General features: G+C 42.9%; 1 protein-coding gene across 2 annotated transcripts; it reads right to left on the bottom strand.

The window, feature by feature from the left end:
• Nucleotides 1-553: 553 nt before the first annotated feature.
• On the bottom strand, nucleotides 554-5018 carry PROCR (protein C receptor). Of its 2 annotated transcripts, none has more exons than XM_043884635.1 (4): nucleotides 4745-5018; nucleotides 2114-2365; nucleotides 1464-1742; nucleotides 554-1213 (listed from the first exon to the last, which is right to left on the bottom strand). In XM_043884635.1, exons 1-4 carry the CDS (start codon nucleotides 4821-4823, stop codon nucleotides 1092-1094), a joined length of 732 nt encoding a protein of 243 aa, XP_043740570.1. In that variant the 5' UTR covers nucleotides 4824-5018; the 3' UTR covers nucleotides 554-1091. The 2 variants fall into 2 exon arrangements, with proteins under 2 accessions (XP_043740570.1, XP_043740571.1); XM_043884636.1 differs by having other exon boundaries at nucleotides 554-1210.
• Between the last annotated feature and the right edge of the window lie 20885 nt (nucleotides 5019-25903).

Below are 25903 nucleotides of genomic sequence, written 5' to 3'. Positions count from 1 at the left end.
CATGGAAGTTAATAGGTCACCGGAAATGGTACAGTTTAAGGAGGGACAAAAGGAGCCAAAAAAGGAATTTTAAGGAAGTCAACATTTCAAAGGTGAATTGAGGAAGCTGACACATGCAAAAGGACTGACTGAGTGGCCAGAACAGTTTTTAAAAGTGAGAAGTATGCTATCTCAGAAGTTAGGGTAAAAAGAAATTCCTAGTCCACAAAGTGAATTGTTGCAAATATCACGGAAGACTAAGGTTTCACATGTAGAGGTCATTGATGATTTAAGAGTAGTTTATAGACAAGTCAGATTGCAGTGGGTTGGATAGTGAGTGGGAGATGAGGAAGCAGAAGCAAGGGTATAGGTTAAAGACTTCCCTGGTTAGGGAACTAGATCCCACGTGCTGCAACTGAAGATCCCACATATTGTAACTAAGACCTGGCACAGCCAAATAAATATTTTCTTAAAAAAGAAATTCTCTCTTTCTTAAAAAAAAAAAAGCGGGAGGGGGGGGGTATAAGCTACTTTCCCCAAAGTTTTGCAAAGTAGAGGAAATAATAATGCTGTATACATAAGTAAGGAATTTTATTAGTTATTATTATCGATTACTTAATAACTCCTTGCTCCCATATTACTTGAATGTCACACTTCCATCATTTCTCTGGTTACCACTACCTCTATTGCACCAGTGTCTCTTCCCAAATCTAACATACCTGAAAGCACAGAATATTGGTTATTTGGGTTGTGGATGACTTCTTTTACTTGGTTGAGTGTTCTGAATGCCTCAGAATCTTTCTTTGAAAGATGGGTCATAGACCACCTCCGTTGCCCCAACTCCATTATCTGTTTTCCACAAATACAAATAAGCATTCACTTCCCAGACCAATTCAGCAAAATATGGGAATTCTTTGGTTCTTGGCAAGCCTAGTACCCTGTCTACCTAGGCTCCTCCCCTTCCTTCCCCCAAACTCTTCGTGGGCAGATCTCAGAGAAGAATAAGCTGCCACTCTAAATCTTCTGGAATATAATGTCCCAGATGGAGAGTCTGCACAGTTCTGCAGTGAGCTGAATCAGTCTAGCCTTTTTCCAGCGAGGGCTGGAGATAATCAACACCGCCGCCGTCCACCTGTGCACAGGAAGATGCCTACAGCCACTCCAGTGACGATGAAACAGCCCACCAGGACGCCCAGGACCAGTGAAGTGTAGGAACGGCCTGTTTGGCTTCCTGCTGAACGTGGGAAGAGTTAGCTTGAAGAACATACCCCCAAACAAGTGAGTCCCTGGTTTGAGTCAAACCCCAAAGGGTTTCTTCCCCAAAGGAAGTAGGGGAGGGGCTAGTTTACCAATTCACATATGTGTGTACTCAGTCCCAAATCGCCAGCCCTCGGCCTCCTGTTGCTCAAGATATCCATCTTTCAGTTCCACCCATTTGCCTGGAACCCACCCAACACATAGGTCCCTCCCTGAGCCCATCATACCTTTCAAGTTGTTCACGGTCATGTGTTTCTGTATGTATTGCACACAGGTGTCCTGTAGAAATTCCCGCAGTTCGTACCGAGTACGATTGTACTTGTTGAGCTGCTCAACCGTGTAAGTGACCACTCTGGACAGTGCATGAGGTTCCGCCACCCATGAGGCTGTCTTTGGCTGGAAATTTACAAAGGAGCTCCCATTCACAGCCACTTCGAAGAAGACACGGGCTTCCGAGCCCTCAGGAGGCAACTCGCAGCCCAGGAAGCAGCGAATGATCAGAGGAACTGTAGGTAGGGGATTCAGGATCAGGGGACAGTGTGGAAAAGGTGTCAGGTGTGAGGGGGAAACGGGAGTTCAGGGTGCAAGGTGGACCAGGGACAGGGACTCCCAAAAGGGATTACCCCGAAGTCTTGCCCAGCAGGAAAAGGGCCTGACGGACAGTACAGTATGTCAGCTAGGATGCCGACTTTTCTCCAGCCTCAAGCACCCACCCAGCAATCAGCAAAGGCAACGCCGGGCGGGCACACCCATCCCAGAACTCGGCCCCGCCTCGTTCTTCCATAAGCCCGCCCCCTCGTTATGGCCCGCCCACGGGCCACGCCTCCCACCTCAAGGGCCCGCCCCCGCCAGCCCCGCCCCCGTGTGCGTCACTCACAGGTCACGCCCCGCTCCTGGTGCACCACCTGCACCAGGCCCACGAACTCTTCCAGGTAGCGATTCAGGTAACTCTTCGTGAGTGCCCAGCTGTCGGGCTCCTGCAAGGGCTGCAGCTGTTGGATCGAGACGTTGTGGCCTGGGCCTTCCAGCACGTGCGTCAGGACCCCCCCCAGCGTCGCGTTGCCCCGGTGCCACACTTGAGAGGGGTTGCGGAAGTAGGAGACCTGGGTCATGTGGAGGTCCAACGGGCCTGGGGGCGGGAGTAAGAGCGTCGGGTCCCGGCCGGCGTGGGAGGGTCAGCGTGTAACTCGAGATAATAACCCCCCACCCAGAGGTCAGCCGCCCACCTCCTTGGTCCTTTATAAACATAAATTGCCCTCCCACCCTTCTACCCATTTGACGCTGTCAGTAACCCTGTCAGGAGGGCAAGAGGTTATTATCTTTGTTTTACAGATGAGGAAACTGAGGCTAGACGTGCAGAAGCCACTTGCCCCAGGATAATCCAGACGAGTGGAAGAGCCACTCTGACCTCCTTTCAAGCTCTCACCCCTTCCTCCCCTCCACCGCCCCCCGCTCCGCCCCGTCATTTCCAGTTGGTTATTAAATCCTGGTGGCTCAGACACCTGCAGTGAGGGAGACCTGGGCTCAATCCCTGGGTCCGGAAGATCCCCTGGAGAAGGAAATGGCAACTCACTCCAGTATTCTTGCCTGGGAATTCCCATGGACAGAGGAGCCTGGCAGGCTATAGTCCATGGGGTCGCAAAGAATCGGACACGACTGAGGAACTAACACATTTTCACTTGAAGACCCAATTTCATCTCCTGTTCTCTACCTCTTCTGCCGCTGCCCTACTTCAGGCCTTAGACGTTCTCATCTGGACTGGAGTAGTGATTTCCTGGTCCCCTCCACTCATCTTTTAGTCTCACCCCTTTTATCTGACCTCCACCTGGCCCAGAAATAAGATTACATCCTTCTGCTTAAAATCTTCCAGGGACACACTCCTCTATCAACAGCAACAACAATAATAGCTATTAAGTGACCTGGGCACTATACTTTACATGCACTATTATCTAATTTGTGCCTTCCTCCCATTAAGTTGATGTAGTAGCTACTATCATTAACCCCATCATATGGAAAAACAGACAAGTGGCATAGGAGAGTTAAGGTTAGCATGCAGGCTGTCTGAATCCAGCACTCTTAGCCACTCAACTACACTGTCTTCCCATAAGCTATATGTCTATAGAATCAATCCAAAGTCTTTAGCCTGACATTCAAAGCTTCCCAAAGGCTGGTTCCCTCCCCCGGCCCCCCCACCCAGCTCTTTTGGTCTCTTCCCTATGCTTAGATGGTACATCAGTACTTGGAGTCCATCATGCTGCCTTTCGGCTGACATGTGAATAGCATGGCAGGGTTGCTCTGCCTCTTGGCGAACTTCTATTTATGCTTTAAGGCCCAGCTCTATTGCCCTCTTCTTGGAGAAGTTTTCCTATTGCTTCTCCTCTTTACCCTCTCATACACAATGGGTCAATTCCAGCGATCCCAGATTCTGCTTAACTGTCTTCAAACACACAGACTTCCATCCCTCTTGGCGCTGGAATCATGTCTGGTTATCTCTGCCTCCTACACCTGCCAAGGGCCTGGCATGGAATTGGTGCCCAGAGAATGTTTGAGGAGGGAATGAGTCCAGGATTGTAAATCTGTGTGTGGGGGGTGTGTCTCTGTCCACGTCTGCATCTGAGAAGTTGTGCTCTGTATCTATAGATGTGAATAAGTATATCTGTGTGGGTCACCCCCAGACAAGGTTCTTACCTGCTTGGTGACCAGTCTCCTTTGTAAAATGGAGATAATAGCATTACCCACCTTGTAAAGATTTTGTTGAGGTTAAATAAGTCAATACACGTATTAAGTGTAGTGAGCATTCATTGAATACTGGTTATTTGCTCTCTCTCTGGGGCAGGGAGTGGGGGAGACTGAAGCTACCGGGACTGCAGGACAGGAGAGAGGAGGCCCTTGTGCAGTATAATGCAGGGCAGAGACTCCCTTCTCTGCTTAAATGGAGCCACTGCGGCAGCCTGATCCCCGTTGAGTCTTCCCACTGACTACAGCTTGTCTCTCCCCTGAATTTCCCCTCACCGTCGTCTCTAGTCTCCTCTTCTGCCTCACAGTTCTCAGATCTAGTCTCTCCCCAAAACTCCCGTCACTTCTCCCAGTGTCTCTCAATTCCTTCCATCTCCCGTCTCATCTCTTTTCCCGTCTTCCCTAAACTCACCTCCATCCACCATCACCCTCACACCTCTCCTTCTCCAGACTTCACCCACCCATCTCTCCCCTCTCCCCATGGCTAATTCTCTCACCCTTTCTACCAGCCCCTTTCCCATTTGTCCAGTCTTGTTTCCCCCTAGCCTCCCCCCCACCCCCATCTCCCCCTTCCCAGGAGCTGAACTGTAACTTCCTCACCTTGGCTTTGGGACACAAACCAGTCCCCAGGATCGCCTGCCCTCTGGAGAGATCCAGCTGGCTGCAGGCCCGGAACCTGGGGGATAAACTTTCCTCTGGTCTTGCCCGGGCACCCAGACAGGCTGAGAGTCGCTGGAACCATCCCAGGACAGGACATGTGCCCTCGACTCACCATCTGAGGCTTCCTGGCTGCAGAGGGCCCCTCCGGGCAGGAGAAGTAGTGGCAGCAAGGGCAGCAGTGTTGTCCACATTCTGTAGCTGAGGTTCTCAGCCCCACCTGGGCTCTTGGCTCTGGCAGACTGGGGGCTCTGGCCGGCTGCTGCCTAGGGGAAAAAGAAATGAGGACTGTCTGGGAGGGGAGGAGGCTGGACGGAGGTGGCTGGAAGGTGGCCAGGGCTTGGGAGGAGAAAGAGGGCAGCAGGCTTTTAAAGTGTTATTCTTACCCTGTCTCATTTCCTACTAGGGGGCCGGCCTCCCTCTTCCCCTCCCTCCGCCCCGCCCGGCATCACACCCTCCAGCCCAGACCTGCCTTTTCCCTTTTCCCTGGGCCGCTTCCGAGGAACAGTCAGCGGAAAGGGGGGAGAAGGGCCAGAGAGAAGTCCTGCCCTCGCTGAGTCAGGGGGTGGGGCATCCACTTAGAGCAGATTTTAGGATGTTGAGATCAGCATGTTTCTGGTGGGGAAACTGAGGCCCAGAGAGATGTAAGGAATTACCCAAAGTGTATACATCATGGTGATGACAGAGCCAGGATTAGAATTCAGTTTTCCGATATATTGACTGCATTTTATCGGAATTTTAAATAAATAGTAATTATACAGTCAGGGATCTTGTTCTCAGAAATAGCCACAAAATGAAGATAAAGCTGCTTCATACAGCATTGTTTGAAACAGGGGAGAATTATAAATAATCTACTTCTCAGTAGAGAACTGGTTCCTTGCAGTAATATTTTTCAAAATGAAGTCGCAAACTATTAGCGACTATTAGCAGCGGGTTGCTGCTGCTCCTGCTGCTGCTAAGTCGCTTCAGTCATGTTCGACTCTTCACGACCCCATAGATGGCAGCCCACGAGGCTCCTCCATCCCTGGGATTTTCCAGGCAAGAACACTGGAGTGGGTTGCCATTTCCTTCTCCAATGCATGAAAGTGAAAAGTGAAAGTGAAGTCACTCAGTCGTGTCCGACTCTTTGAGACCCCATGGACCGCAGCCTGCCAGGCTCCTCCGTCCATGGGATTTTCCAGGCAAGAGTACTGGAGTGGGGTGCCCTTGCCTTCTCTGATTAGTGGGCAATGAAGACAATTAGGCAGGTTATGATTAGCAGGGTTTTTCCTTTGAATGTAATAGAACAGTATAAAAATTTTCAGTGTATCACCCTTAATCAGGGTAAATGTTATTTCATGAAATATTTATTCAACTGTACATGTGTGTGTGTATTGATTTTGTGCATGTAGGTTTCTATGATGGATATTAAGCAGCAGTGTAAAGTGTATTTCTTACTCTAGGAAGCAAATACAGTAAGTCCCCTATACACAAATGAATTCTGTTTCGAGAGTGAGTTCATATAAGTCCAACAAAGTTAGCCTGGGTACCCACTAACACAATTAGCTATATAGTACCGTACTGTAATAAGTTTATAATACTTTTCAGACAAATAAAACAAACAAAAAAAAGAAAACGTTTTTAATCTTCCAGTACAGTTCCTTGAAAAGTACAGTAGTACAATACAACAGTTGGCATACAGGGACTGGCATGCATGTTCGAATCTTTGAACATTTGCAACTTGAAGGTTCATATGTAGGGAACTTACTACCAATGCCCACTCTATTTTCATCATATTACTTAGCACTACCTGAAATTATATCACCTACTCACTTACATGTTTATTGTCTGAATGTCTCATCAAAATGTAAACTCCATGAGGATAGAGGCTGTCCATCTTATTTGCTTCTATACCTAGAACAGTGCAAATAATAGCATAATAAATAATAAATATCAGCTAGTGGATGACAGAATGAGATAGTTATAATATGTAGAAATCATCAAGAGTAAGTTATGGAACATTATGTACAGTTTAGAACCACTTACATGTCAACCACATACACAGCAACTAAACAACCTATTTCTTTGTGGGAGTGAATGAATCTGGAAGGATATACATCAAATACAGCAGTGGTTTATCTCCAGGGAGGGGCCTGAGATTAAGAGAGTGTGTGTGTGTGTGTGGTGTGTGTGTTAGGGATGGCAATTTTGTAAAAGGTTTTCTCTATTTTGTGAAGGATTTTATCATTCTATCTGTATTGTTTGAAAATTTTGCATCTTGAATGTGATCATGTATCTCTTGTTGAATTAAAAATAGAAGTTTCAGGAACAAACTGTGGTAGAAGAAGGTGGCAAATGATTATGAGCTGATGTGTTGACATGAGATGCTGATAAATGAAAAAGGAAAGTGTGGAATAATACATACAGTATTGCTGTGCTGTACTCAGTCGCTCAGTCGTGTCTGACTCTGCGACCCCACGGACTGTAGCCCACCAGGCTCCTCTGTCCATGGGGATTCTCCAGGCAAGAATACTGGAGTGGGTTGCCATGCCCTCCTCTAGGAGATCTTCCCAACCCAAGGATGGAACCCACGTCTCCCACATATAGTATTGGGTTGACCAAAAAGTTCATTCAAATTTTTCTGTAAGATATTACAGAAAAACCCAAACAAACTTTTTGGCCAACCCAATAAAATTCTGTTTATTTTTAGTTTAAAAATTTTACTTCTGTCCATGTAATCCATATATAATTCCATTATTATATTAAAAGAAACTTTATGTATGTACCTATGTATTAGTATATGCATAGAAAAAAATGCCTGCAAGGGGATTATCAGTAGAGAGTACCTCTGGGAAATGAGATTAGATAAAGGGCTGATGGGGGGATTTTAACTTTTTATTTTACATACTCTTTCTCAGAGGGAGAGTTGATGTCATAGAATTGGGGGCAAACCTTGGGTACATACCAGGCTCCCAGTCTCCGAGCTGAAAATATGCAGGAGTCCATACTCACCTCTCAGTTGTTATAAAACAACATAGAAATAACAAAGTTTTTTCCAGCTCATCAAAACAATCTAGTCTGAAGGAGAAGATGGGCCTTGTTTTCCTGAACTGGGGCTCAGGAAAAGCAGAATTTAAGTCGCTGCTAATTATATTGTCTCATCTTTTATACAAAATTCGGATCAGTTCAGTTCAGTTGCTCAGTCGTGTCCAACTCTTTGTGACCCCATGGACTGCAGCATGCCAGTCTTCCCTGTCCATCACCAACTCCCGGAGCTTACTCAGATTCGTGTCCATCGAGTCGGTGATGCTATCCAACCATCTCATCCTCTGTTGTCCCCTTCTCCTCCCGCCTTCAATCCTTCCCAGCATCAGGGTCTTTTCTAGTGAGTCAGTTCTTCACATCACGTGGCCAAAGTATTGGAGTTTCAGCTTCAGTATCAGTCCTTCCAATGACTATTCAGGACTGATTTCCTTTAGGATTGACTGAGTGGATCTCCTTGCAGTCCAAGGGCCTCTCAAGAGTCTTCTCCAACACCACAGTTCAAAAGCATCAATTCTTTGGCACTCAGCTTTCTTTATAGTCCAACTCTCACATCCATACATGACTATTGGAAAAACCAAAGCTTTGACTAGATGGACCTTTGCTGACAAAGTAATGTCTCTGCTTTTTAATATGCTGTCTAGGTTGGCCATAACTTTTCTTCCAAGGAGCAAGGGTCTTTCAATTTCATGGCTGCAGTCACCATCTGCAGTGATTTTGGAGCTCCCAAAAATAAAGTCTGTCACTGTTTCCACTGTTGCCCCATCTATTTGCCATGAAGTGATGGGACCAGATGCCATGATCTTAGTTTTCTGAATGTTGAGTTTTAAGCCAACTTTTTCACTCTCCTCTTTCACTTTCATCAAGAGACTCTTTAGTTCTTTGCTTTCTGCCATAACGGTGGTGTCATCTGCATATCTGAAGTTACTGATATTTCTCCTGGCAATCTTGATTTCAGCTTGTGCTTCATCCAGCCCAGCATTGCTCATGTTGTACTCTGCCTATAAGTACTCTGCATATAAATTTATACAAAATTAGTATGAAATAATTCATACTTGAAGAATTCACTCTTGAAGAATTTTTATCACATACACACACAAGCCCCCAGCACTCAGCGTAAGAAGTAAAATATTACCAGTATAATTGAAGCCCCTTCTATACTCCTCCCTAATTGCATCTCTCTCCCCCATGACCCACCACCGAAGTAACCACTAATCAGAATTTGTTATTTTTTACAGTCTTACACTTCTGTATTCCTGTATGGCATATGCATTTACTCTTAAGTAATATATGATGGTATTCTGCAGAAGTTGGGCCTTATGTAAGTGGTATTGAAGTGCTTGTATTCCTCTGCAATTTGCTCTTTTTCACCTGACATATTAATAAGGTTCATTCACGCTGCCATGTGTTGGTCTATTCATTTCCACTGCTTTATGACATACCATGTTTATGAACATATCACAATTTATCCATTTTCCTGTTATTACACATTTCAGTCTTTTTTTCTAACTTTTTGCTATTTTAAACAGCATGAATGTTCTTTTTTTTTTTTATCGCATGAATGTTCTTATAAACATTTTCTTGTGAATGTGTGGGAGAGCTTTTGTAGATACAAACTTGGGAGTGGAATTGCTGAGTCACAGGGTATATGCACATCTTCAATTTGACTAGATATTGCCAAACTGCTTTACAAAAAGTTTGGACCAGGTTATACCCTAGTAGTGCATGAGAGTTCCCTCATCCATCTCCTGGTCAGCTATAGACATCGTCAGATGTTGGGTGTCAAATGGCACTTGGTTTCGGTTTTCCTTTGCTTTATCTGGTTCCAAGTGAGTTTGTGTATTTTTGCTTTGCCTTTTGTCTCTCTTGGGGACTTGAAGGGTACTTTGGGATGAAGTGTAATAAAGTATATGATGGAACCAATTTGGAATTGAAGGCTGTGAGTCTTTGATCTAAGTAGATAGGGCCTGGGTTACTGGGATTATTAAAGTGGATCCATACCAGGACTCCCCTGGTGGTCCAGTGGTTAAGACTCCATGCTTACAAGGCAGGGGATGCGGGTTTGATCCCTGGTCAGGGAACTAACATCCCACATGCCACGTGGCCAAAACCATAAATTAAAAAATAAATTAAAATTTTAAAAAGTGGATCCACTCCAATACACACAGAGCTAGTTACAGAGAGGTCTTTCCCACCAAGCTAAGATCTGTCATGGACACAGTGATAACAGCAACAGCTGTTTCTCAGGCACCCTCTTCACACACCGGTGCCCTGAAAATTAAGTAGCAGAGATAGCAATTATTATAGGTAACATTTATCATGGCTAGTAACAGTTTTAAGATCTTTACACAGATAATCTCACATTATTCATATGTCAGCCCTACCAGGTAGGTTTCATTAATGTCATTTTATAAATAAAGAAACAGAGACTTCGAGAGGGTAAAAGACTTACCTAAGATCATACAGCAAAAGTTCTAATTTGAAACTACATCTCTCTGATGCCAAAGTTTGTGAATTTAAGCACCACACAGTATCTCAAAAATTGGGGGAGCTAACTCTCCATCAATATATTTTTGAACACATGCTTCCAACATGCTTGAATATGTTATATATATAAATATATAAAACATGCCAAAAGTTCATACCAAGTGTTAGACCCTTATAGCTTCCTCTGGGGCAGATAGCCCCAGCTCATTGTCTCCATGTGACAAATTGAGTAATTAAAACACAGGAAGGGTAATGAACTTGCCCAAGGTCACAGAGCTGAGAGGTGCAGAGCAGGGATTGAAACTCGAAGAGGATGGGGTATGGAATTGGGCACAGGAAGAACAAAGAAAATGTCAGGGGTGAGGAAGCTGGTAAGTGGGGGCAGCTCAAGGGGTGTCCGCATTCCCTTTCTAAAGCTAGGGATGAGAGTGGTAAGAGAAGAGAAGCGCTGCGCTTGGAGCCACAGCCTCTGCTGCACCTGGCCTGGGTGGCCGAGAGGGCAGAAAACCACCAAGCAGAGTGGGCACAGGGCCAGATACTGGAATTTGACTGAGACCTAAAGAATGAGGGTCCTGTGAGCAAAGGGAAGTGAAGGAAGCAAGTGGTAGGATTTCCCACTGCAGAGAGCACATGCTGGGGAGAGATAAGGGAGACAGGAAGCTGAGTGCAGGCCAGGGCTGGTGCAGCCCCAGTGGGTGAAGAGAGGCCCTGCTAGGGCCGCAGGAGCTGGGCTGAGCTGGGGACTGGCAGGGTGCCCAGCTGGACTTCAGAGGACCAGCCCTCTGCCTCCCTGTGAGCTACTAAAGAGAGGCAGCTTAACCAACCAGGTCCAACTCAGATAACAACAAATAACAGGAGAGTGTGCTTCCTTCAGGGATCACCTCCCCCTGAGGATGTGAAAAAAATAACAATAATATGTATTGAAGCTTATTATATGCTAAGCATTGTCAGTGGAGTACTTGTGTTTTATTCTCACTGGTGCCCTATGAAAGCTGTGAAGGCCCAGTCATTACTCCCATTTCACAGATAAGGACATAGAGGCACAGAACAGTGAACTGACCTGCTGGAAGCCACCCAACTAGTAAAGACAGATCGTGAGCTGTATCCCAAATATGCTTTCTTAACTACGAAGCCATCCTAAAAGGGTAAATGAGATGACTCATACAAAGTACCAGAACACAGTACATACTCAGTAGGTGGAAGAGATAAGAAAGGAACTTGGCTTCGGGGGCAGCAAACAGAACTGACTGTATAGCAGGAAGAACAGAGGATAGACATTAAGTGGGATTTCCTGAAAGAGAGGCAAAGGAATAGAGAGGAATCTTACTCAAGATTTTGCCCTGTACACACTCGCACAGCCCAACTTAGGAAACATGAAAAGATGCCCCTAAAGTAGGATGAGTCCAACTCCTGCCTTCCCAGCAAGTGGTGGGAGCCTGGCATTCCTGCCTTGGCACCTGCCCATCTTTCCAGCCTTATCTTTCCATGTATTCCAGTCTCAGCCAAATCTGCTCCTCTTGGTTTCCTGAGCAGAGAACACACAAATATTATCTTTTCACTTTATCTTGTCTTTAGATAAACAGAAGTTTCTAACATTAGCATAATCAACTTTATCATCTTTTCTGTTAGTCTGAGAAATCCTTCCCTACCCTGAGATCATGAAGATATTCTCCTATCTATTTTCAAAATCTTTATAGTTTTGTCTTTTGTCTTTAGGTGTATGGTGTGAAATAGAGATCAAGATTAGTTTCCTTTATGTGGATAGCCAATTGTCCCAGCACCACTTCTTGAAAGTCTGCCCTTCCTTACTACTTAGCAGTGACATCTGTGATTTATAGTTAGTTTCTTTTGCTTCAACAGCCTATTCTCTCCCTGCCCCAATGCCACATTCTCTCAATTAGTATAAACATAATACATCTTCATGTCTTGCAAATCAAGTCTTCCCATATTATTCTTTGAGAATGTCTGTTTAACTTCTATACATAAATTTTGGAATCATTTTAACAAGTCATTGGGATTTTAATTGCTGTTATTAATACATATAATGTGTTAATGGCTTTGGGGAAAATTGACATCTTCGTAATATTGAATCATCCAACACCTGATAGAGTATATTTCATCATTTATTTACATCTCTGCTAGTGTCCCAGTGATAAAGAATCCCTAGTGATAAAGAATCCACCTGCCAATGCAGGAGATGCAGGAGTCATGAGTTCAATCCCCAGGTGGGGAAGATCCCCTGGAGTAGGAAATGGCAGCCCACTCCAATATTCTCGCATGGAAAATTACATAGAGAGAGGAGCCTGGCAGGCTACAGTCCATGGAGTCGGAAAGAATCGGACATGATCGAGCAACTGAACAAGCACGCTGCTAGGGTCTCCCAGTGTTACATGAGTTTCTCTCTAGAAATCTTGCCCATACTTTGTTAGATTTCCCCCCAGGTCCCTCTTATTTTAAAAGGTTATTGACAATGGTATTTATAAGAAATTTCATGTTCTTACTATTTATTGCTATATATATAAATACTGGGACTTCCCTTATGGTCCAGTGGTTAACTCTGGTCCGAAAGATTCCACGTGCTGTGGGGCAGCTAAGCCCATGAACCATAACTACTGACCCCGTGCTCCAGAGACCTAAAGCCTGTCCGCTGAGCCACATGCCACACCTGAGCCTGAGCACCTTAAAGCCTATGCTCTGCAGTGAGGGAAGCCACCACAGTGAGAATCCTGCACACACAAAACTGGAGAGGAGCCCCCACTCGCTGCAACAAGAGCAAGCCTGCCTGCAGCAATGAAGACTCAGTGCAGCCATAAATGAATACATAAAATACCGATAACTTCTGTTGCCTTGATTTTGTATCTAGAAATCTTAATTAATTTATTTATTCCAATAATTTGGGGGGATTCTTTTAGATTTTCTACATGCATAGTCCTATCACTGGTAGATAGTGACAGTTTTATTCCTTCCTTTCTAATTTTTGTATAGCTTCTTTTTCTTAACTTATTGTTTTGTCTCTGATCTCTAGTACAACGTTAAATAGAAAGGATAGAAAATAAAGATGAGTATTCTTGTCATTTTCCTGGCTTTAAAAAGGAAAGTTTTTTATGATGTTTGTTGTATTAAAAAAAATAGATACCCTTTATTGGCATAAAGAAGGTTCTTTTTATTTCATTTGCTGAATTTTTATCATAAATCTTTTGAATTTTTCTAATCCTTTATTATCATCTAATGAAATGATCATACGATTTTCCAGCTTTAGTTTGTTAATGGGGCAAATGGATTAAATTTCTAGTGTTAAACAAACTTTGTAATGTTGAATAGTTCTTCACGAGGTATTACCAATGTAACATATATTTTAGTATTCTGATGTTTTTCTCAACTTTCCCAAATGGAGACTGAGTCCTTCAAAGCTCTCGTTAGATATGACCTGCTTCTGAAAGCCTTCCAGGATGCCCCCAGCTATGGAACCAATAGAACATTGCCTCCCTATGTAGCGTCATTGTTGCTCTATTGTCACTCTCTATCCCCTTGTCTTCTCTCATGGACTATAAACTTCTTGAGAGATCTTTGTGCACTCTTCTCAGCCCTCTTTCTCCTCCCAGGACCCAGAGCAGAGGTGGTATCAAGTGTAACACCAAGGATGAGGCCATAGGTTCTGGGGTAAAGCTTCCTGGGCTCACATCTCAGCTCGGCCACTCGTTAGCTGTGGGATTTAGGGCATGCCACTTGGTCTCCCTGAGCCCATTGTTAAATAGGGAGAATAATAGTACCTAACTCATAAAGTTGTTTTGAGAATATTTTTCTTGTTATCTTGGTCCATAGCAATTGCCACTATAGTCTATGCTTCTCTCTCCCTCTTTTTTCTGTGCTTCTCTTGCTCTGAACTACTCACGATTTATTTCCAAGTTTCTCCATTTTTTTTTTTTTCCTGTCACACCACTGCTTATGGGATCAGCTTGTAGGATCTTAGTTCCCCAACCAGGGATCCAGAGATTTAAACTGGGCCACAGCAGTGAAAGCACTGAGTCCTAACCACTGGACCACCAGGGAACTTCCTGTTTCCAAGGGCTTCTGAGAGCCATCTCATCTTCCTTTGTTTCCTCTAAAGCTGTTCTTATGCTGCTTTGCTCTTTCATTCAATGGGCATTTATTGAGCAATTACTGTGTGCTAGGACCTGAAGCAGACAACCAAGCAGAGGAGAGAGACATAGAGGCAGTCACTGGAAACGCAATGTGATACATGTTAAGAGAGAGGGCGGGGGAGATGGAGGACTGAGGCTGGGGAGCATGGATGGGGATTGAGCTCATGTGAGTAGAGTCCTCTAACTTAGCCTAGGGGTTAGAGAAGACTTCTCTGAGGGCTTGATGCCTAAGCTGGTCCTGGAGGGTGAGTGAAGGATGGGAGGTGGGCGGAAGGCAGGAGGCGTGGGAAAAGTGATCTCAAATAGAAGGAGAAAGTGCAAAAGAAAATAATGCGAAAAGAGAAAGAATATAACATGCTTGAGAAATTGGTAGTACTTAAGCATGACCAATTTGCCTTGATTCATGGATCAAACATCCCAGGTTCCTATGCAATATTGCTCTTTACAGCATCGGACTTTGCTTCTATCATCAGTCACATCCACAACTGGGTGTTGTTTTTGCTTTGGCTCCGTCTCTTCATTCTTTCTGGAGTTATTTCTCCACTGATCTCCAGTAGGATATTGGGCACCTACCGACCTGGGGAGTTCATCTTTCAGTATCCTATCTTTTTGCCTTTTTATACTGTTCATGGGGTTCTCAAGGCAAGAATACTGAAGTGGTTTGCCATTCCCTTCTCCAGTGGACCACATTTTGTCAGAACTCTCCACCATGACTCGTCCAACTTGGGTGGCCCTACATGGCATGGCTCATAGTTTCATTGAGTTAGACAAGGCTGTGGTTCATGGAATCAGACTGGTTAGTTTTCTGTGATTGTGGTTTTCAGTCTGTCTGCCCTCTGATGGAGAAGGATAAGAGGCTTATGGAAGCTTTCTGAAGGGAGAGACTGACAGAGGGGGAAACTGGGTCTTGTTCTGATGGGCGGGGCCATGCTCAGTAAATCTTTAATCCAGTTTTCTGTTGATAGGTGGGGCTGTGTTCCCTCCCTGTTATTTACCTGGGGCCAAACCCTGGTGGCTCACAGGTTAAAGCGTCTGCCTGGAATGCGGGAGACCCGGGTTTGATCCCTGAGTTGGGAAGATTTCCTGGTGAAGGAAACGGCAACCCACTCCAGTACTCTTGCCTGGAGAATCCCATGGAGGGAGGAGCCTGGTAGGCTACAGTCCATGGGGTCGCAAAGAGTTGGACACGACTGAGTGACTTTCACAAACTATGGTGGAGGTAACAAAGATAATGGTGACCTCCTTCAAAAACTCCCTTGCACGCACCACCACACCTAGTGCCCCTAACCCTGCAGCAGGCCACCGCCGGCTACTGCCAACCCATTCCTCCGCTGGAGACTCCTGGACACTCCCAGGCAAGTCGGGGTCAGTCTCTTGTGGGGTCACTGCTCCTTTCTCCTGGCTCCTGATGCACACAAGTTTCTGTTTGTGCCCTCCAGGAGTCTATTTCCCAGTCCTGTGTAAGTTCTGGCAGCTCTAGAGTGGAGTTAATGGAGACCTCCTCCAAGAGGGCTTATGCCATACCCAAGTCTGCTGCACCCAGAGCCCCTGCCCCTGCGGCAGTCCACTGCAGACCCGTACCTCCACAGGAGATGCTCAAACACAGTTCTGTCTCAGTCTCTGTGGGGTCTCTGGGTCCTGGTGAGTTTGTTTGAGCCCTCTGAGTGTCTCTGGCAGGTATGGGATTTGATTCTAAACGTGAATTCGCCCCTCCTACTGTCTTGCTGGGGCTTCTCCTTTGCCCTTGGATGTGGGGCATCTCTCACAGCCACTCAAGCCCCGCGCAGCCGCCTTTTTCAATTGACTTTTAAGTAGGGTTTTTGCTGCAGGGGACTGTCCTCAACCCTGGGATGTGCCGAAACAACAGACTGGTTCCAAATAGGAAAAGGAGTACGTCAAGGCTGTATATTGTCACCCTGCTTCTTTAACTTATATGCAGAGTACATCATGAGAAATGCTGGGCTGGAGGAAGCACAAGCTGGAATCAAGATTGCCGGGAGAAATATCAATAACCTCAGATATACAGATGACACCACCCTTATGGCAGAGTGTGAAGAGGAACTGAAAAGTCTCTTGATGAAAGTGAAAGAGGAAAGTGAAAAAGTTGGCTTAAAGCTTAACATTCAGAAAACTAAGATCATGGCATCTGGTCCCATCACTTCATGGCAAATCGATGGGGAAACAGTGGAAACAGTGACAGACTTTATCTTTTTGGGCTCCAAAATCACTGCAGATGGTGACTGCAGCCATGAAAAGTTATTGCCAACCTAGACAGCATATTAAAAAGCAAAGACATTACTTTGCCAACAAAGTTCCATCTAGTCAAGGCTATGGTTTTTCCAGTAGTCATGTATGAATGTGAGAGTTGGACTATAAAGAAAGCTGAGTGCTGAAGAATTGATGCTTTTGAACTGTGGTGTTGGAGAAGACTCTTGAGTGTCCCTTGGACTGTAAGGAGATCCACTCAGTCCATCCTAAAGGAAATTGGTCCTGAATATTCATTGGAAGGACTGATGCTGAAGCTAAAACTGCAATACTTCGGCCACCTGATGCAAAGAACTGCCTCATTTGAAAAGACCCTGATGCTGGGAAAGATTGAAGGTGGGAGGAGAAGGGGGCGATAGAAGATTGATAAGGTGGTTGGATGGCATCACCGACTCAATGGATATGAGTTTGAGTAAACTCCGGGAGTTGGTGATGGACAGGGAGGCCTGGCGTTTTGCGGTCCATGGGGTCGCAAAGAGTCGGACACTACTAAGCGATTGAACTGACTGACTAAATCGTGACCAAAACAGAGCAGGTGGTGGGAGGGAGAAGTGATGTGAAGAGGTAAGCAGGAGTCAGATGAAGAGTCTGTCATGCTACACTAAGCAATTGAGACTTTATCTCTTTTTTTATTTTAATAAAAAATTATTTATTTTTTGGCTGTGCCAGGGCCCTGGGCCCTCTAGAGCATTGGGAGCTTGGAGTTTTTGCCACTGGACTACCAGATTTTATCTTGAACCAATTCTCACCCCTTTCTTTGGCCCACCTAACACCTGAGTACATGTCACCTACTCCAGAAAGCCTTCCCTGATATGCATGCAAGTCTGTCTTGCATATTTCCTCTGTTTTACCATAGGCCTTTCTTTTTCCTCATCGCAGCCCTAACTTCTTTCCATGATAATTGTCTAAGCATCTTTCCTCCATACCAAAAGCTGTAAGAGGGTAGGGAATACTTTAACATTTCTGTAACACAAGGTTAGTAGAGTACCTAGAACATAGTAAGTGCTCAATAGATATTTATTGGATGAATGAACAAATAAATAGAACAACTAGGGAAGGAGAGAAAATTGTGAGCAGCAAAATGCCTGGCACAAAATTAGCCCTTAGAAAATGATTTAATCTTTTAGCGTGTATCAGTTTTTCATCTGGAAAATGGGGATAAAAAAGAAATTACCTCAAGGGGATATCATAGGTCTGTGAATTGCTTAATCCAGGGTCTGACGCTTAGTGTAAAGGATAATTTTCTGCATATTAAAAACGTAATTCTCATACAAATAGACAGTGAGCCTGGGTAAAAATTCCATTTAACTCCATTAGTAAGGGGGCTAGCAGGATGACAAAGCCAATTCAAAATAGAATATAGAAACTGAGTTTTTTAATAGTCAATGAAAAAGAATCTTGCAATGAGATTGCTAAATTATATGCAAAATGATCAATGTCCTATGGGTTAAAAAAAAATAACCTTTAGGATCATCTTTTCTACCAGACAGAAGAGGAAATCGTCACATCCTATTACCTCACAGAATTGTGAAATGTCTGGCCCCATCATTTGCGTAAATAGTGTTAAATTTCTCTTTGGGGGCAGATGACTTCTTTTTAATTGGTAAGTTGGTTTGTGTTTATTTTTTAACTGCACTGTGCACCATGTGAGATCTTAGTTCCCCCACCAGGGATGGAACCCTCACCTCCCACATTGGGAGCAGGGTCTTAACCCATGGACTGCCAGTAAAGTCCCTGAGGCAGATGACTCTTAAGTAGATTTGCTAATCAACATTTTATTATGACATCAAAAGGTCACAAAGTCATCTTTTTAGTTTAGTAACAAGTTTTAGATAGTTAGATAATCTTAACACTGGTAAGTTTAGTTTAATAGATACCATTAGTATAATAAGGCTCCCAGTAAGTATCTGTGGAAAGAATTTTTGTTCCATTAGGCTTTTTTCCTTCTCTCCAGCATCAGAGTTTGGGATCTACATTGCTGGTAGACTGAGGGGGGAACCCTGTGCTCTTTCTTCCCTCAACCTGGGGTGGTGTCGGGCTAATTATGTGTCATTAAATAGGCAGAGGAAGTATCTGCTTTGGGCATCAGTAAAGCAGGCACATACCCCTCCCTTCTCCCAGGATAATTTTTTTTTTAAAGAACTGGATATTTCCAAAAAGGTAGTGAAGTAGACACCATGGGAAAAAATCAGAAAATTTGGGTACCACTATACTATCCATTTTTTGGGGGTCCATTTTTCAATTTAGAATATTTTGGTAAATATATATATAACATAAAATTTACCATCCTAACCATCTTAGGTGTACAGTTCAATGGCAGTAAGTATAGTCACACTTTGGTGCAGCCATCCATCTCTAGAACTCTTTTCATGTTGCAAAACTGAAACTTGGTACCTATTAAACAATAACACATTGCCCTTATCCCCACCCCTGGCAACCACACTTCTGCCTTCTGTCTCTGTGAATTTGACTACTCTAGGTACCTCATATCGATAATGTCACACAATATTTGCTCTCGGGTATTTCATTGGTAGTCTAGTGATTAAGACTCCTTGTTTCCAAGGGACACGGGTTCGATCTTTAGTTGGGGAGCTGAGATCCCATATGCTGTGTGGTGTGGCCAAATATTTTTTTAATAAATAAAATAGCATCAAAATATTTTTTAAAAATTTGTTCTCTTGTGACTGACTTATTTAACTTAGTATCATGTCTTCAAGCTTCATCCAAGTTGTAGCACGTGTCAGAATTTCCTTCCTTTTTAACGCTGAATAATATTCCATTGTATTTATATCACATTTTGTTTACCTAGTTATCCATTGATGGTTGCTTGCACTGCTTCCGTCTTTTGGCTATTGCCTCCTTTTATTTTATAGTATAAGATTGTTTTTGTTTTGAATTGCATTTGAGGGATGGGTGCCATTTTCAGGGCTTGAGATCTCAAATATTGTAATCTGGCTCAGAGCCTGGGACCAATTAGACTATGAGACCATCTGTAGTCACTTCTTGATTCTGTACTTTTGCCTTAATACAACCAGGATGACTAGGTTTCTCTAGGCAGATTTAGCCACAGGTCCCTGTTTCCATGGAATATGAGTGTTTAGAACATGTTCTGGGGCGCTGATGTGCTCTAAATTTTGTATACACTGGGGACAAGGGGAATTCAAGCATTTCGACAAAGCAACAGATGGAAAATTTCCCAGGAATAAACCAGTTATTTCTTGGCAGTCCAAAGTATGTAGTTTGCAAGCTCTGCTCTGGGAGTTGGGAGAATCCACTTGAACCACATGACTTCTTGATGCTAGAAAAGGAATTCCCGGATACTTCCCTATTAAAAGTAGTGAAGAATACGGGGTCAAACGAGGACTAAAATGCCTTGGCTTCCGGCTTCAGGAAATTGAACCTTTTCCCCCTGACGTTCCAGCACAAAGAAAGGGAATGGTGAATGTATCCCCACTTTTTAATTCTGTTTTGGACATTTATTTATACAATTGTCATTGATTTCATCGGAGAAGGAAATGGCAACCTGCTCCAGCGTTCTTGCCTAGAGAATCCCAGGGATGGGGGAGCCTGGTGGGCTGCTGTCTATGGGGTCGCACAGAGTTGGACATGACTGAAGCGACTTAGCAGCAGCAGCAGCAGTTTCATCAATGTAGTAGAATAGAGACTAGGTCTGAATCTTGGCTCTATTACTTGTTCAGTGTGAGACGCTGATTATTACTAAACCTCTCTTTAGTTTTGAAAACCTATGTCTCGATTTTTAAAATCTTTAAAATGGTACTAATAATCGTATTGTCTCAGAGAACTGCAGTGAGGACTAACGTCCCAAGAACAGTGCCTGGGACATAGTAAATGCTATATAAGTTCTTACTCTTGTCAATACATTTTTTGCCTCCTCCTCCTTTCCTCTTTGTTATTATTACCATTATTATTTAGTTGGTAAATAATCAAATTTTATTTTATTTGGAGTGTCTTCCTACAGTTTCTGGGGGAAAATTTATGTAGTTAAGGTGTATTGAATTTTGCTTTCTGATTTTTTGCAATAACTCCATGAATCTGTTAATATTTTCCTTGTACTGAAATGTAGTCTTATTCTCTCATTTTCCAGATTTGGAAACTGAATCCCCAAAAGGGAAAGCGACTTGCCCAAGGGCACACAGAGACAGTGACTAAAGGCCTTCTGACCATGAGTCCACAGCTTGTTCCACTCGATACAGAGTCCAAGAATACTGAGCTTGTATTAATAAAAACACTTTGCTCATCCTCCAAACACCCACAGGAAGACTTGAACACTCTATGATTCCAAGTATTCGCCAAAAGATGTCTTTCCTTTCTATCAAAATTGCAAGCATTTCAAGGGAAAGGTCTATGGCTTGACTACCTTATCATCTTCATTGTATGCCCAGCACTATGCTTCAGGCTCTTGAGGGCAGAAATTATTGCCTATAACACTTTGGATTGTTAGGGGCAGATGCTCAATAAATAGGACTAATTAATACACCCCCACTTTAAAAAAAGAGGAATAAGGTAGTGGAGAAAAGAGAAGATATATTAAGAAATCAATATGTTCTGGTCACTGCAATAGGACTTTCACCACTCTTCCATTTCCTCCCCAGATATTCTTTACAGCATTATCAATTTCCAGATTTTGAATCAAGAAATTAAGGTTACTCTGAGTTTTCATGAGTAAGTATTCAAGATTGACATTTCTCTGGTGGGCTACAACCTTTTAGAATCTCGTATGATAACCATGGAGTGAGAGGTAAAGCCAGGAATAAAGAGACCTAAAACTTTCCAGAAGGTTTAAAAAAAAAAGTTTTTTTCTCATGAACAACCATGAAATCCACCATATAAATTGTGAAAATAAAAGTCATGATCGTATTTGCTCTGACAATGTGGAAACATATGTTTTCATCAAGCTAAGAAAAAGAAAACAGGGACTTCCCTGATGATCTAGTGGTTAAGAATCTGCCTTCCAATGCAGGGGATGCAGCTTCCATCCCTGGAAGCTAAGATCCTATATGCAGTGGAGCAACTAAGCCATGGGCCACAATGTAAGATCCCGCATGCCACAGTGAAGATCCCATGTGCTGCCACTAAGGCCAAATACATTTTTTAAAAAAGATCTACATTATAAAAAAAGAAAAATTATGAATATTTGAAACTTGCTAATAAATAGAGACCCATCATTACCAAATCCAGTTAACCTGACTCTACTCTCCCTGTGAACACTTAATCACACTAGAGTTTTGAATGGAGACAAGATAAGCTACAGGACTTATATGGAGAAGAACAATTAGGCCTGGGCAAGTTTCATAGCATGAAAGAGTTCAGACCTGAAAAATGCTTAATACCTGTGCTAGGCTAAAAAAAAAAAAGTGGTTCCCTAAAGGTAATTAGGTCCTGTGTGTGTGTTAGTCGCTCAGTTGTGTCTGATTCTGCAATCACATGGATTGTAGCCCACCAGGCTCCTCTGTCCATGGAACTCTCCAGACAAGAATATTGGAGTAGGTAGCCATTCCCTTCTCCAGTGGATCTTCCCAAACCAGGGATCGAACTCAGGTCTCCAGCATTATAGGTGGTTTCCTTACCATCTGAACCACCAGTGAGGCCCAGTTAGGTCCTAGTTCCTGGAATCTGTAAGAATGCCCTATTTGGATGTGGAAAAAGGGTATTTGCAAATGTGATCAAGTAAAGGATCTTGAGATGGGAGATTACACTGTATCATCTAGATCAGCCCCAAATGCAGTCACAAGTGTCCTTAGAAAGGCAGAGAGAGGCAGAGGGAGATATGATACAGATCCACAGAGGAGGAGACAGTGTGAATGTAGAGGCAGAGTATGTAGAGGCCTGGCAGTGATACAGGCCAGGAATGCCAGTAACATTCTCTTCTCCCAGAGAAGCTGGAGAGGCAAGCAGCAGATTCTTCTCTAGAGGCTCCAGGGGGAGTGTGGCTCTGCTAATATCTTGATTTTGGCTCACTGAAACTAATTTCAGACTTCTGGCCTCCAGAACTCTGGGAGAATAGATTTCTGTTGCTTTAAACCATCAAGTTTATGGTAATTATAATTTGTTACTGTGGTCACAGGAAACTAATACCATGCCCCTGTGTTGTTATCCGAGTCTCAGTTTACTGTCATCTCCTTCCCACTCCATCTGGTACTTCCGAAAAGAGTTTCCAAAACCATCCTAGTGTGTTTTATCTCTTCTGCCAGGAACTGTGACAAGTACTTTACAGGTTCACTGAATCCTCATAAATCCTATTAGGTAGATCCTAATGTTATTCCTGTTCTATAGATGAGTAAAATGAAGTTCAGAAGAGAAGCTGGTGGAGCCATACTCATAATAGGTGATGGAACTAGTATTCCAACTCAGGTCTGCTTAGATTTAAAGACCACACTTTTAACCTCTATATTGTACTACCTCAAGCTCTCTGGGTTAAATCAGGGTTTTAATTCTCATATCTACTGTCGATGTTTTGGCAAGTTTATCTGAGGGATATTTTCAAGGAGTCTGTACCAAGGGAGACCAAACATGTCTTTGTTCTAGCTCAAGGAACTGAAGTGCCATTTTTTTAGAAAAGAGAAGAGAATAGCCAACTCTAGCATCACAGAAAGCTCAGTTTAAAAAGACATCAGAGATCCATTTATTTAAATTCCTCATTTTATATATGATAAAGCTGGGTTTACAGAAGGAGAGGGGCTTGCTTAGGGTCACCTATAGAGGCTTTAACTGGTAAAGTTGGAATTGAAGTCCCAGTTGCACTTCAAACCTGGGGTTGATTCTGCTGCACTGTTCAAAGTCAAGTGTGTTGCTGTGGTTGAAAAAGTTGATGAAATTCTGGGAACTTGCAAGCAGGAAAATGGAAAAATGGGTCCCATCTTTCTTAAAGCTGCTGCTGCTGTTGCTGCTAAGTCACGTCAGTCATGTCTGACTCTGTGCAACCCCATAGATGGCAGCCCACCGGGATCCTCCATCCCTGGGATTCTCCAGGCAAGAACACTGGAGTGGGTTGCCATTTCCTTCTTCAATGCATGAAAGTGAAAAGTGAAAGTGAAGTCGCTCAGTTGTGTCCAACTCTTTGCGACCCCATGGACTACAGCCCACCAGGCTTCTCCGTCCATGGGATTTTCCAGGGAAGAGTACTGGAGTGGGTTGCCATTGCCTTCTCCTTCTTAAAGCTATGGTGCCCAATTTTCACCTAGGATAACCCACAGGGCTGCAGCCACTGTGCTGGTCCAGGGGATTGGGAGGGAGAAGCTTCTGCACTGGGACAGAGACTGAAGAGACCATAATAATGTGACCACGTCCCAAATGAGAAAAAGGATATGACAAGAATTCATGAATTCCTAGAACTGATGAGACTTCTGAAAATCTTGACAGTAGCAGCTTTGGACAAATAAATGGAAGTATGTTGTATCTTACACTTAGCAGGGTACTTGTTTGGGAAACTCAATATGTCTAATTATAGTAAAGGCTGGACATTCTTTATCCATCTTTAAATGCATCCACTAATAAATATTAAGTCCCTGCAGATCTCTGCTTTCATGCATAATAAGGTGGTTTTTAAAAAAGATAATATATTTAAAGTACTGCATACAGTCTTGGTAACAAGTCCTTTAAAATGCTGTTGCTAAGAAAGAACTTGAAGATGTCACAAACAGATGGAAAGATACAGTGTGTTCTTGAATTGGAAGAAATAATATTTTTAAATGGCTATACTACCCCAGGCAATCTATAATTTGATACAGTCCCTTCCAATCTACCAGGGCATTTTTCACAGAACTAGAACAAATAATTTTAAAAACTATATGGTAATACAAAAGACCCTAGATAACCAAAACAATCTTGAGAAAGAACAACAAAGCAGGAAGAATCATGCTCTCTGACCTCAGATCACACTATAAAGCTACAGTAATCAAGATAGTATGGTATTGGCACAAAAACAGAGACATTATGGTCAATTAACCTATGACCAAGGAAGCAAAAATATACAAAGAGAAAAGACAGCCTCTTCAATAAGTGGTACTGGGAATACTGGGCACCTAGATATAGAAGAATGAAATTAGAACATTCTATAACATCACATACAAAAATAAACTCTAAATGGACTAAAGAGCTAAATGTAAGACCTGAAAACATTAAACTCCTAGAATAAAACATAGGCAGAACATTCTTTGACACAAATCATAGCATTATTTTTTGGATTCATCTCCTACAGCTAAGGAAATAAAAGCAAAAATAATCAAATGGGACCTAATCAAACTTAAAAGCTTTTGCATTGCAGAGGAAACCATTGACAAAACAAAGTGACAACCTACTGAATGGAAGAAAATGTTTGCAAATGATATGACCAATAATAGGTTAATTGAAAATATATAAACAGCTCTTACAATTCAATATCAAAAAAACAAACAACCCAGTTAAAAAATGGGCCGAAGATCTGGATAGACATTTCTCCAAAGAGGTCATGCAGATTACCAACAGGCACATGCAGAGATGCTCAAAACTGCTAATCATCAGGGAAATGCAAGTCAGAACCACAGTGAGCTATCACCTCCCATCTGAAAGAATGGCTGTCATCAATAGGACCACAAATAGAACTACCATATGACCTGACAATTTCACTTCTGGATATACATCTGAAAAAAATGAAAACACTAATTGAAAAATAAACATTCACCCTAATGTTCATACCAGTATTATTTACAATTACCAAGATATGAAAGCAACCTAAGTGTCAATCAACAGATGGTTGAATAAAGAAGATGTGGTATTGATACATTTATTTAATGGAATACTACTCAGTCATAAAAAAGAATGAACATTTTGCCATTTGCAATATCGATGGAGTTCGGAGGGCGTTATGCTAACTGAAATAAGTCAAAGAAAGATAAATACTGTGTGATATCATTTATACATAGAATTTTTTTTAAAACCCAACAAATTAGTGACATAACAAATAAACAGATTCAGGGATATACAGAACAAACTAGTGGTTACCATTGGGGAGAGGGAAGTGAAGAGGGGCAATGTTTTAAGGGTAGGGGATTAAGAGGTACAAACTTTACGTATAAAGTAAGTTACAAGGATCTATTTTACAACACAGGGAATACAGATAATATTCTATAGTAACTATAAATCAAGTATAACCCTTAAAGATGGTGAATCACTATACTGTAACATATAATATTACACGTCAACTATACTTCAATAAAATAATTAAATTTAAGAAAGCTTTAAAACACGCTGTTGCTAAAACATTAATTAATAATAGTAGCTATAACAGCCACTATCTTTAAGACACGTTGATCTCCGCTTCAGAGACTATATATCCCAAGCTTCTCTTTGCTTGAGTTCCG

Source organism: Cervus elaphus, chromosome 23 (genome assembly GCF_910594005.1).
Source record: "Cervus elaphus chromosome 23, mCerEla1.1, whole genome shotgun sequence".
Taxonomy (NCBI): domain Eukaryota; kingdom Metazoa; phylum Chordata; class Mammalia; order Artiodactyla; family Cervidae; genus Cervus; species Cervus elaphus.
Note: the sequence above shows the minus strand (reverse complement) of the source record. Positions and strands in the feature narration are given on the sequence as shown.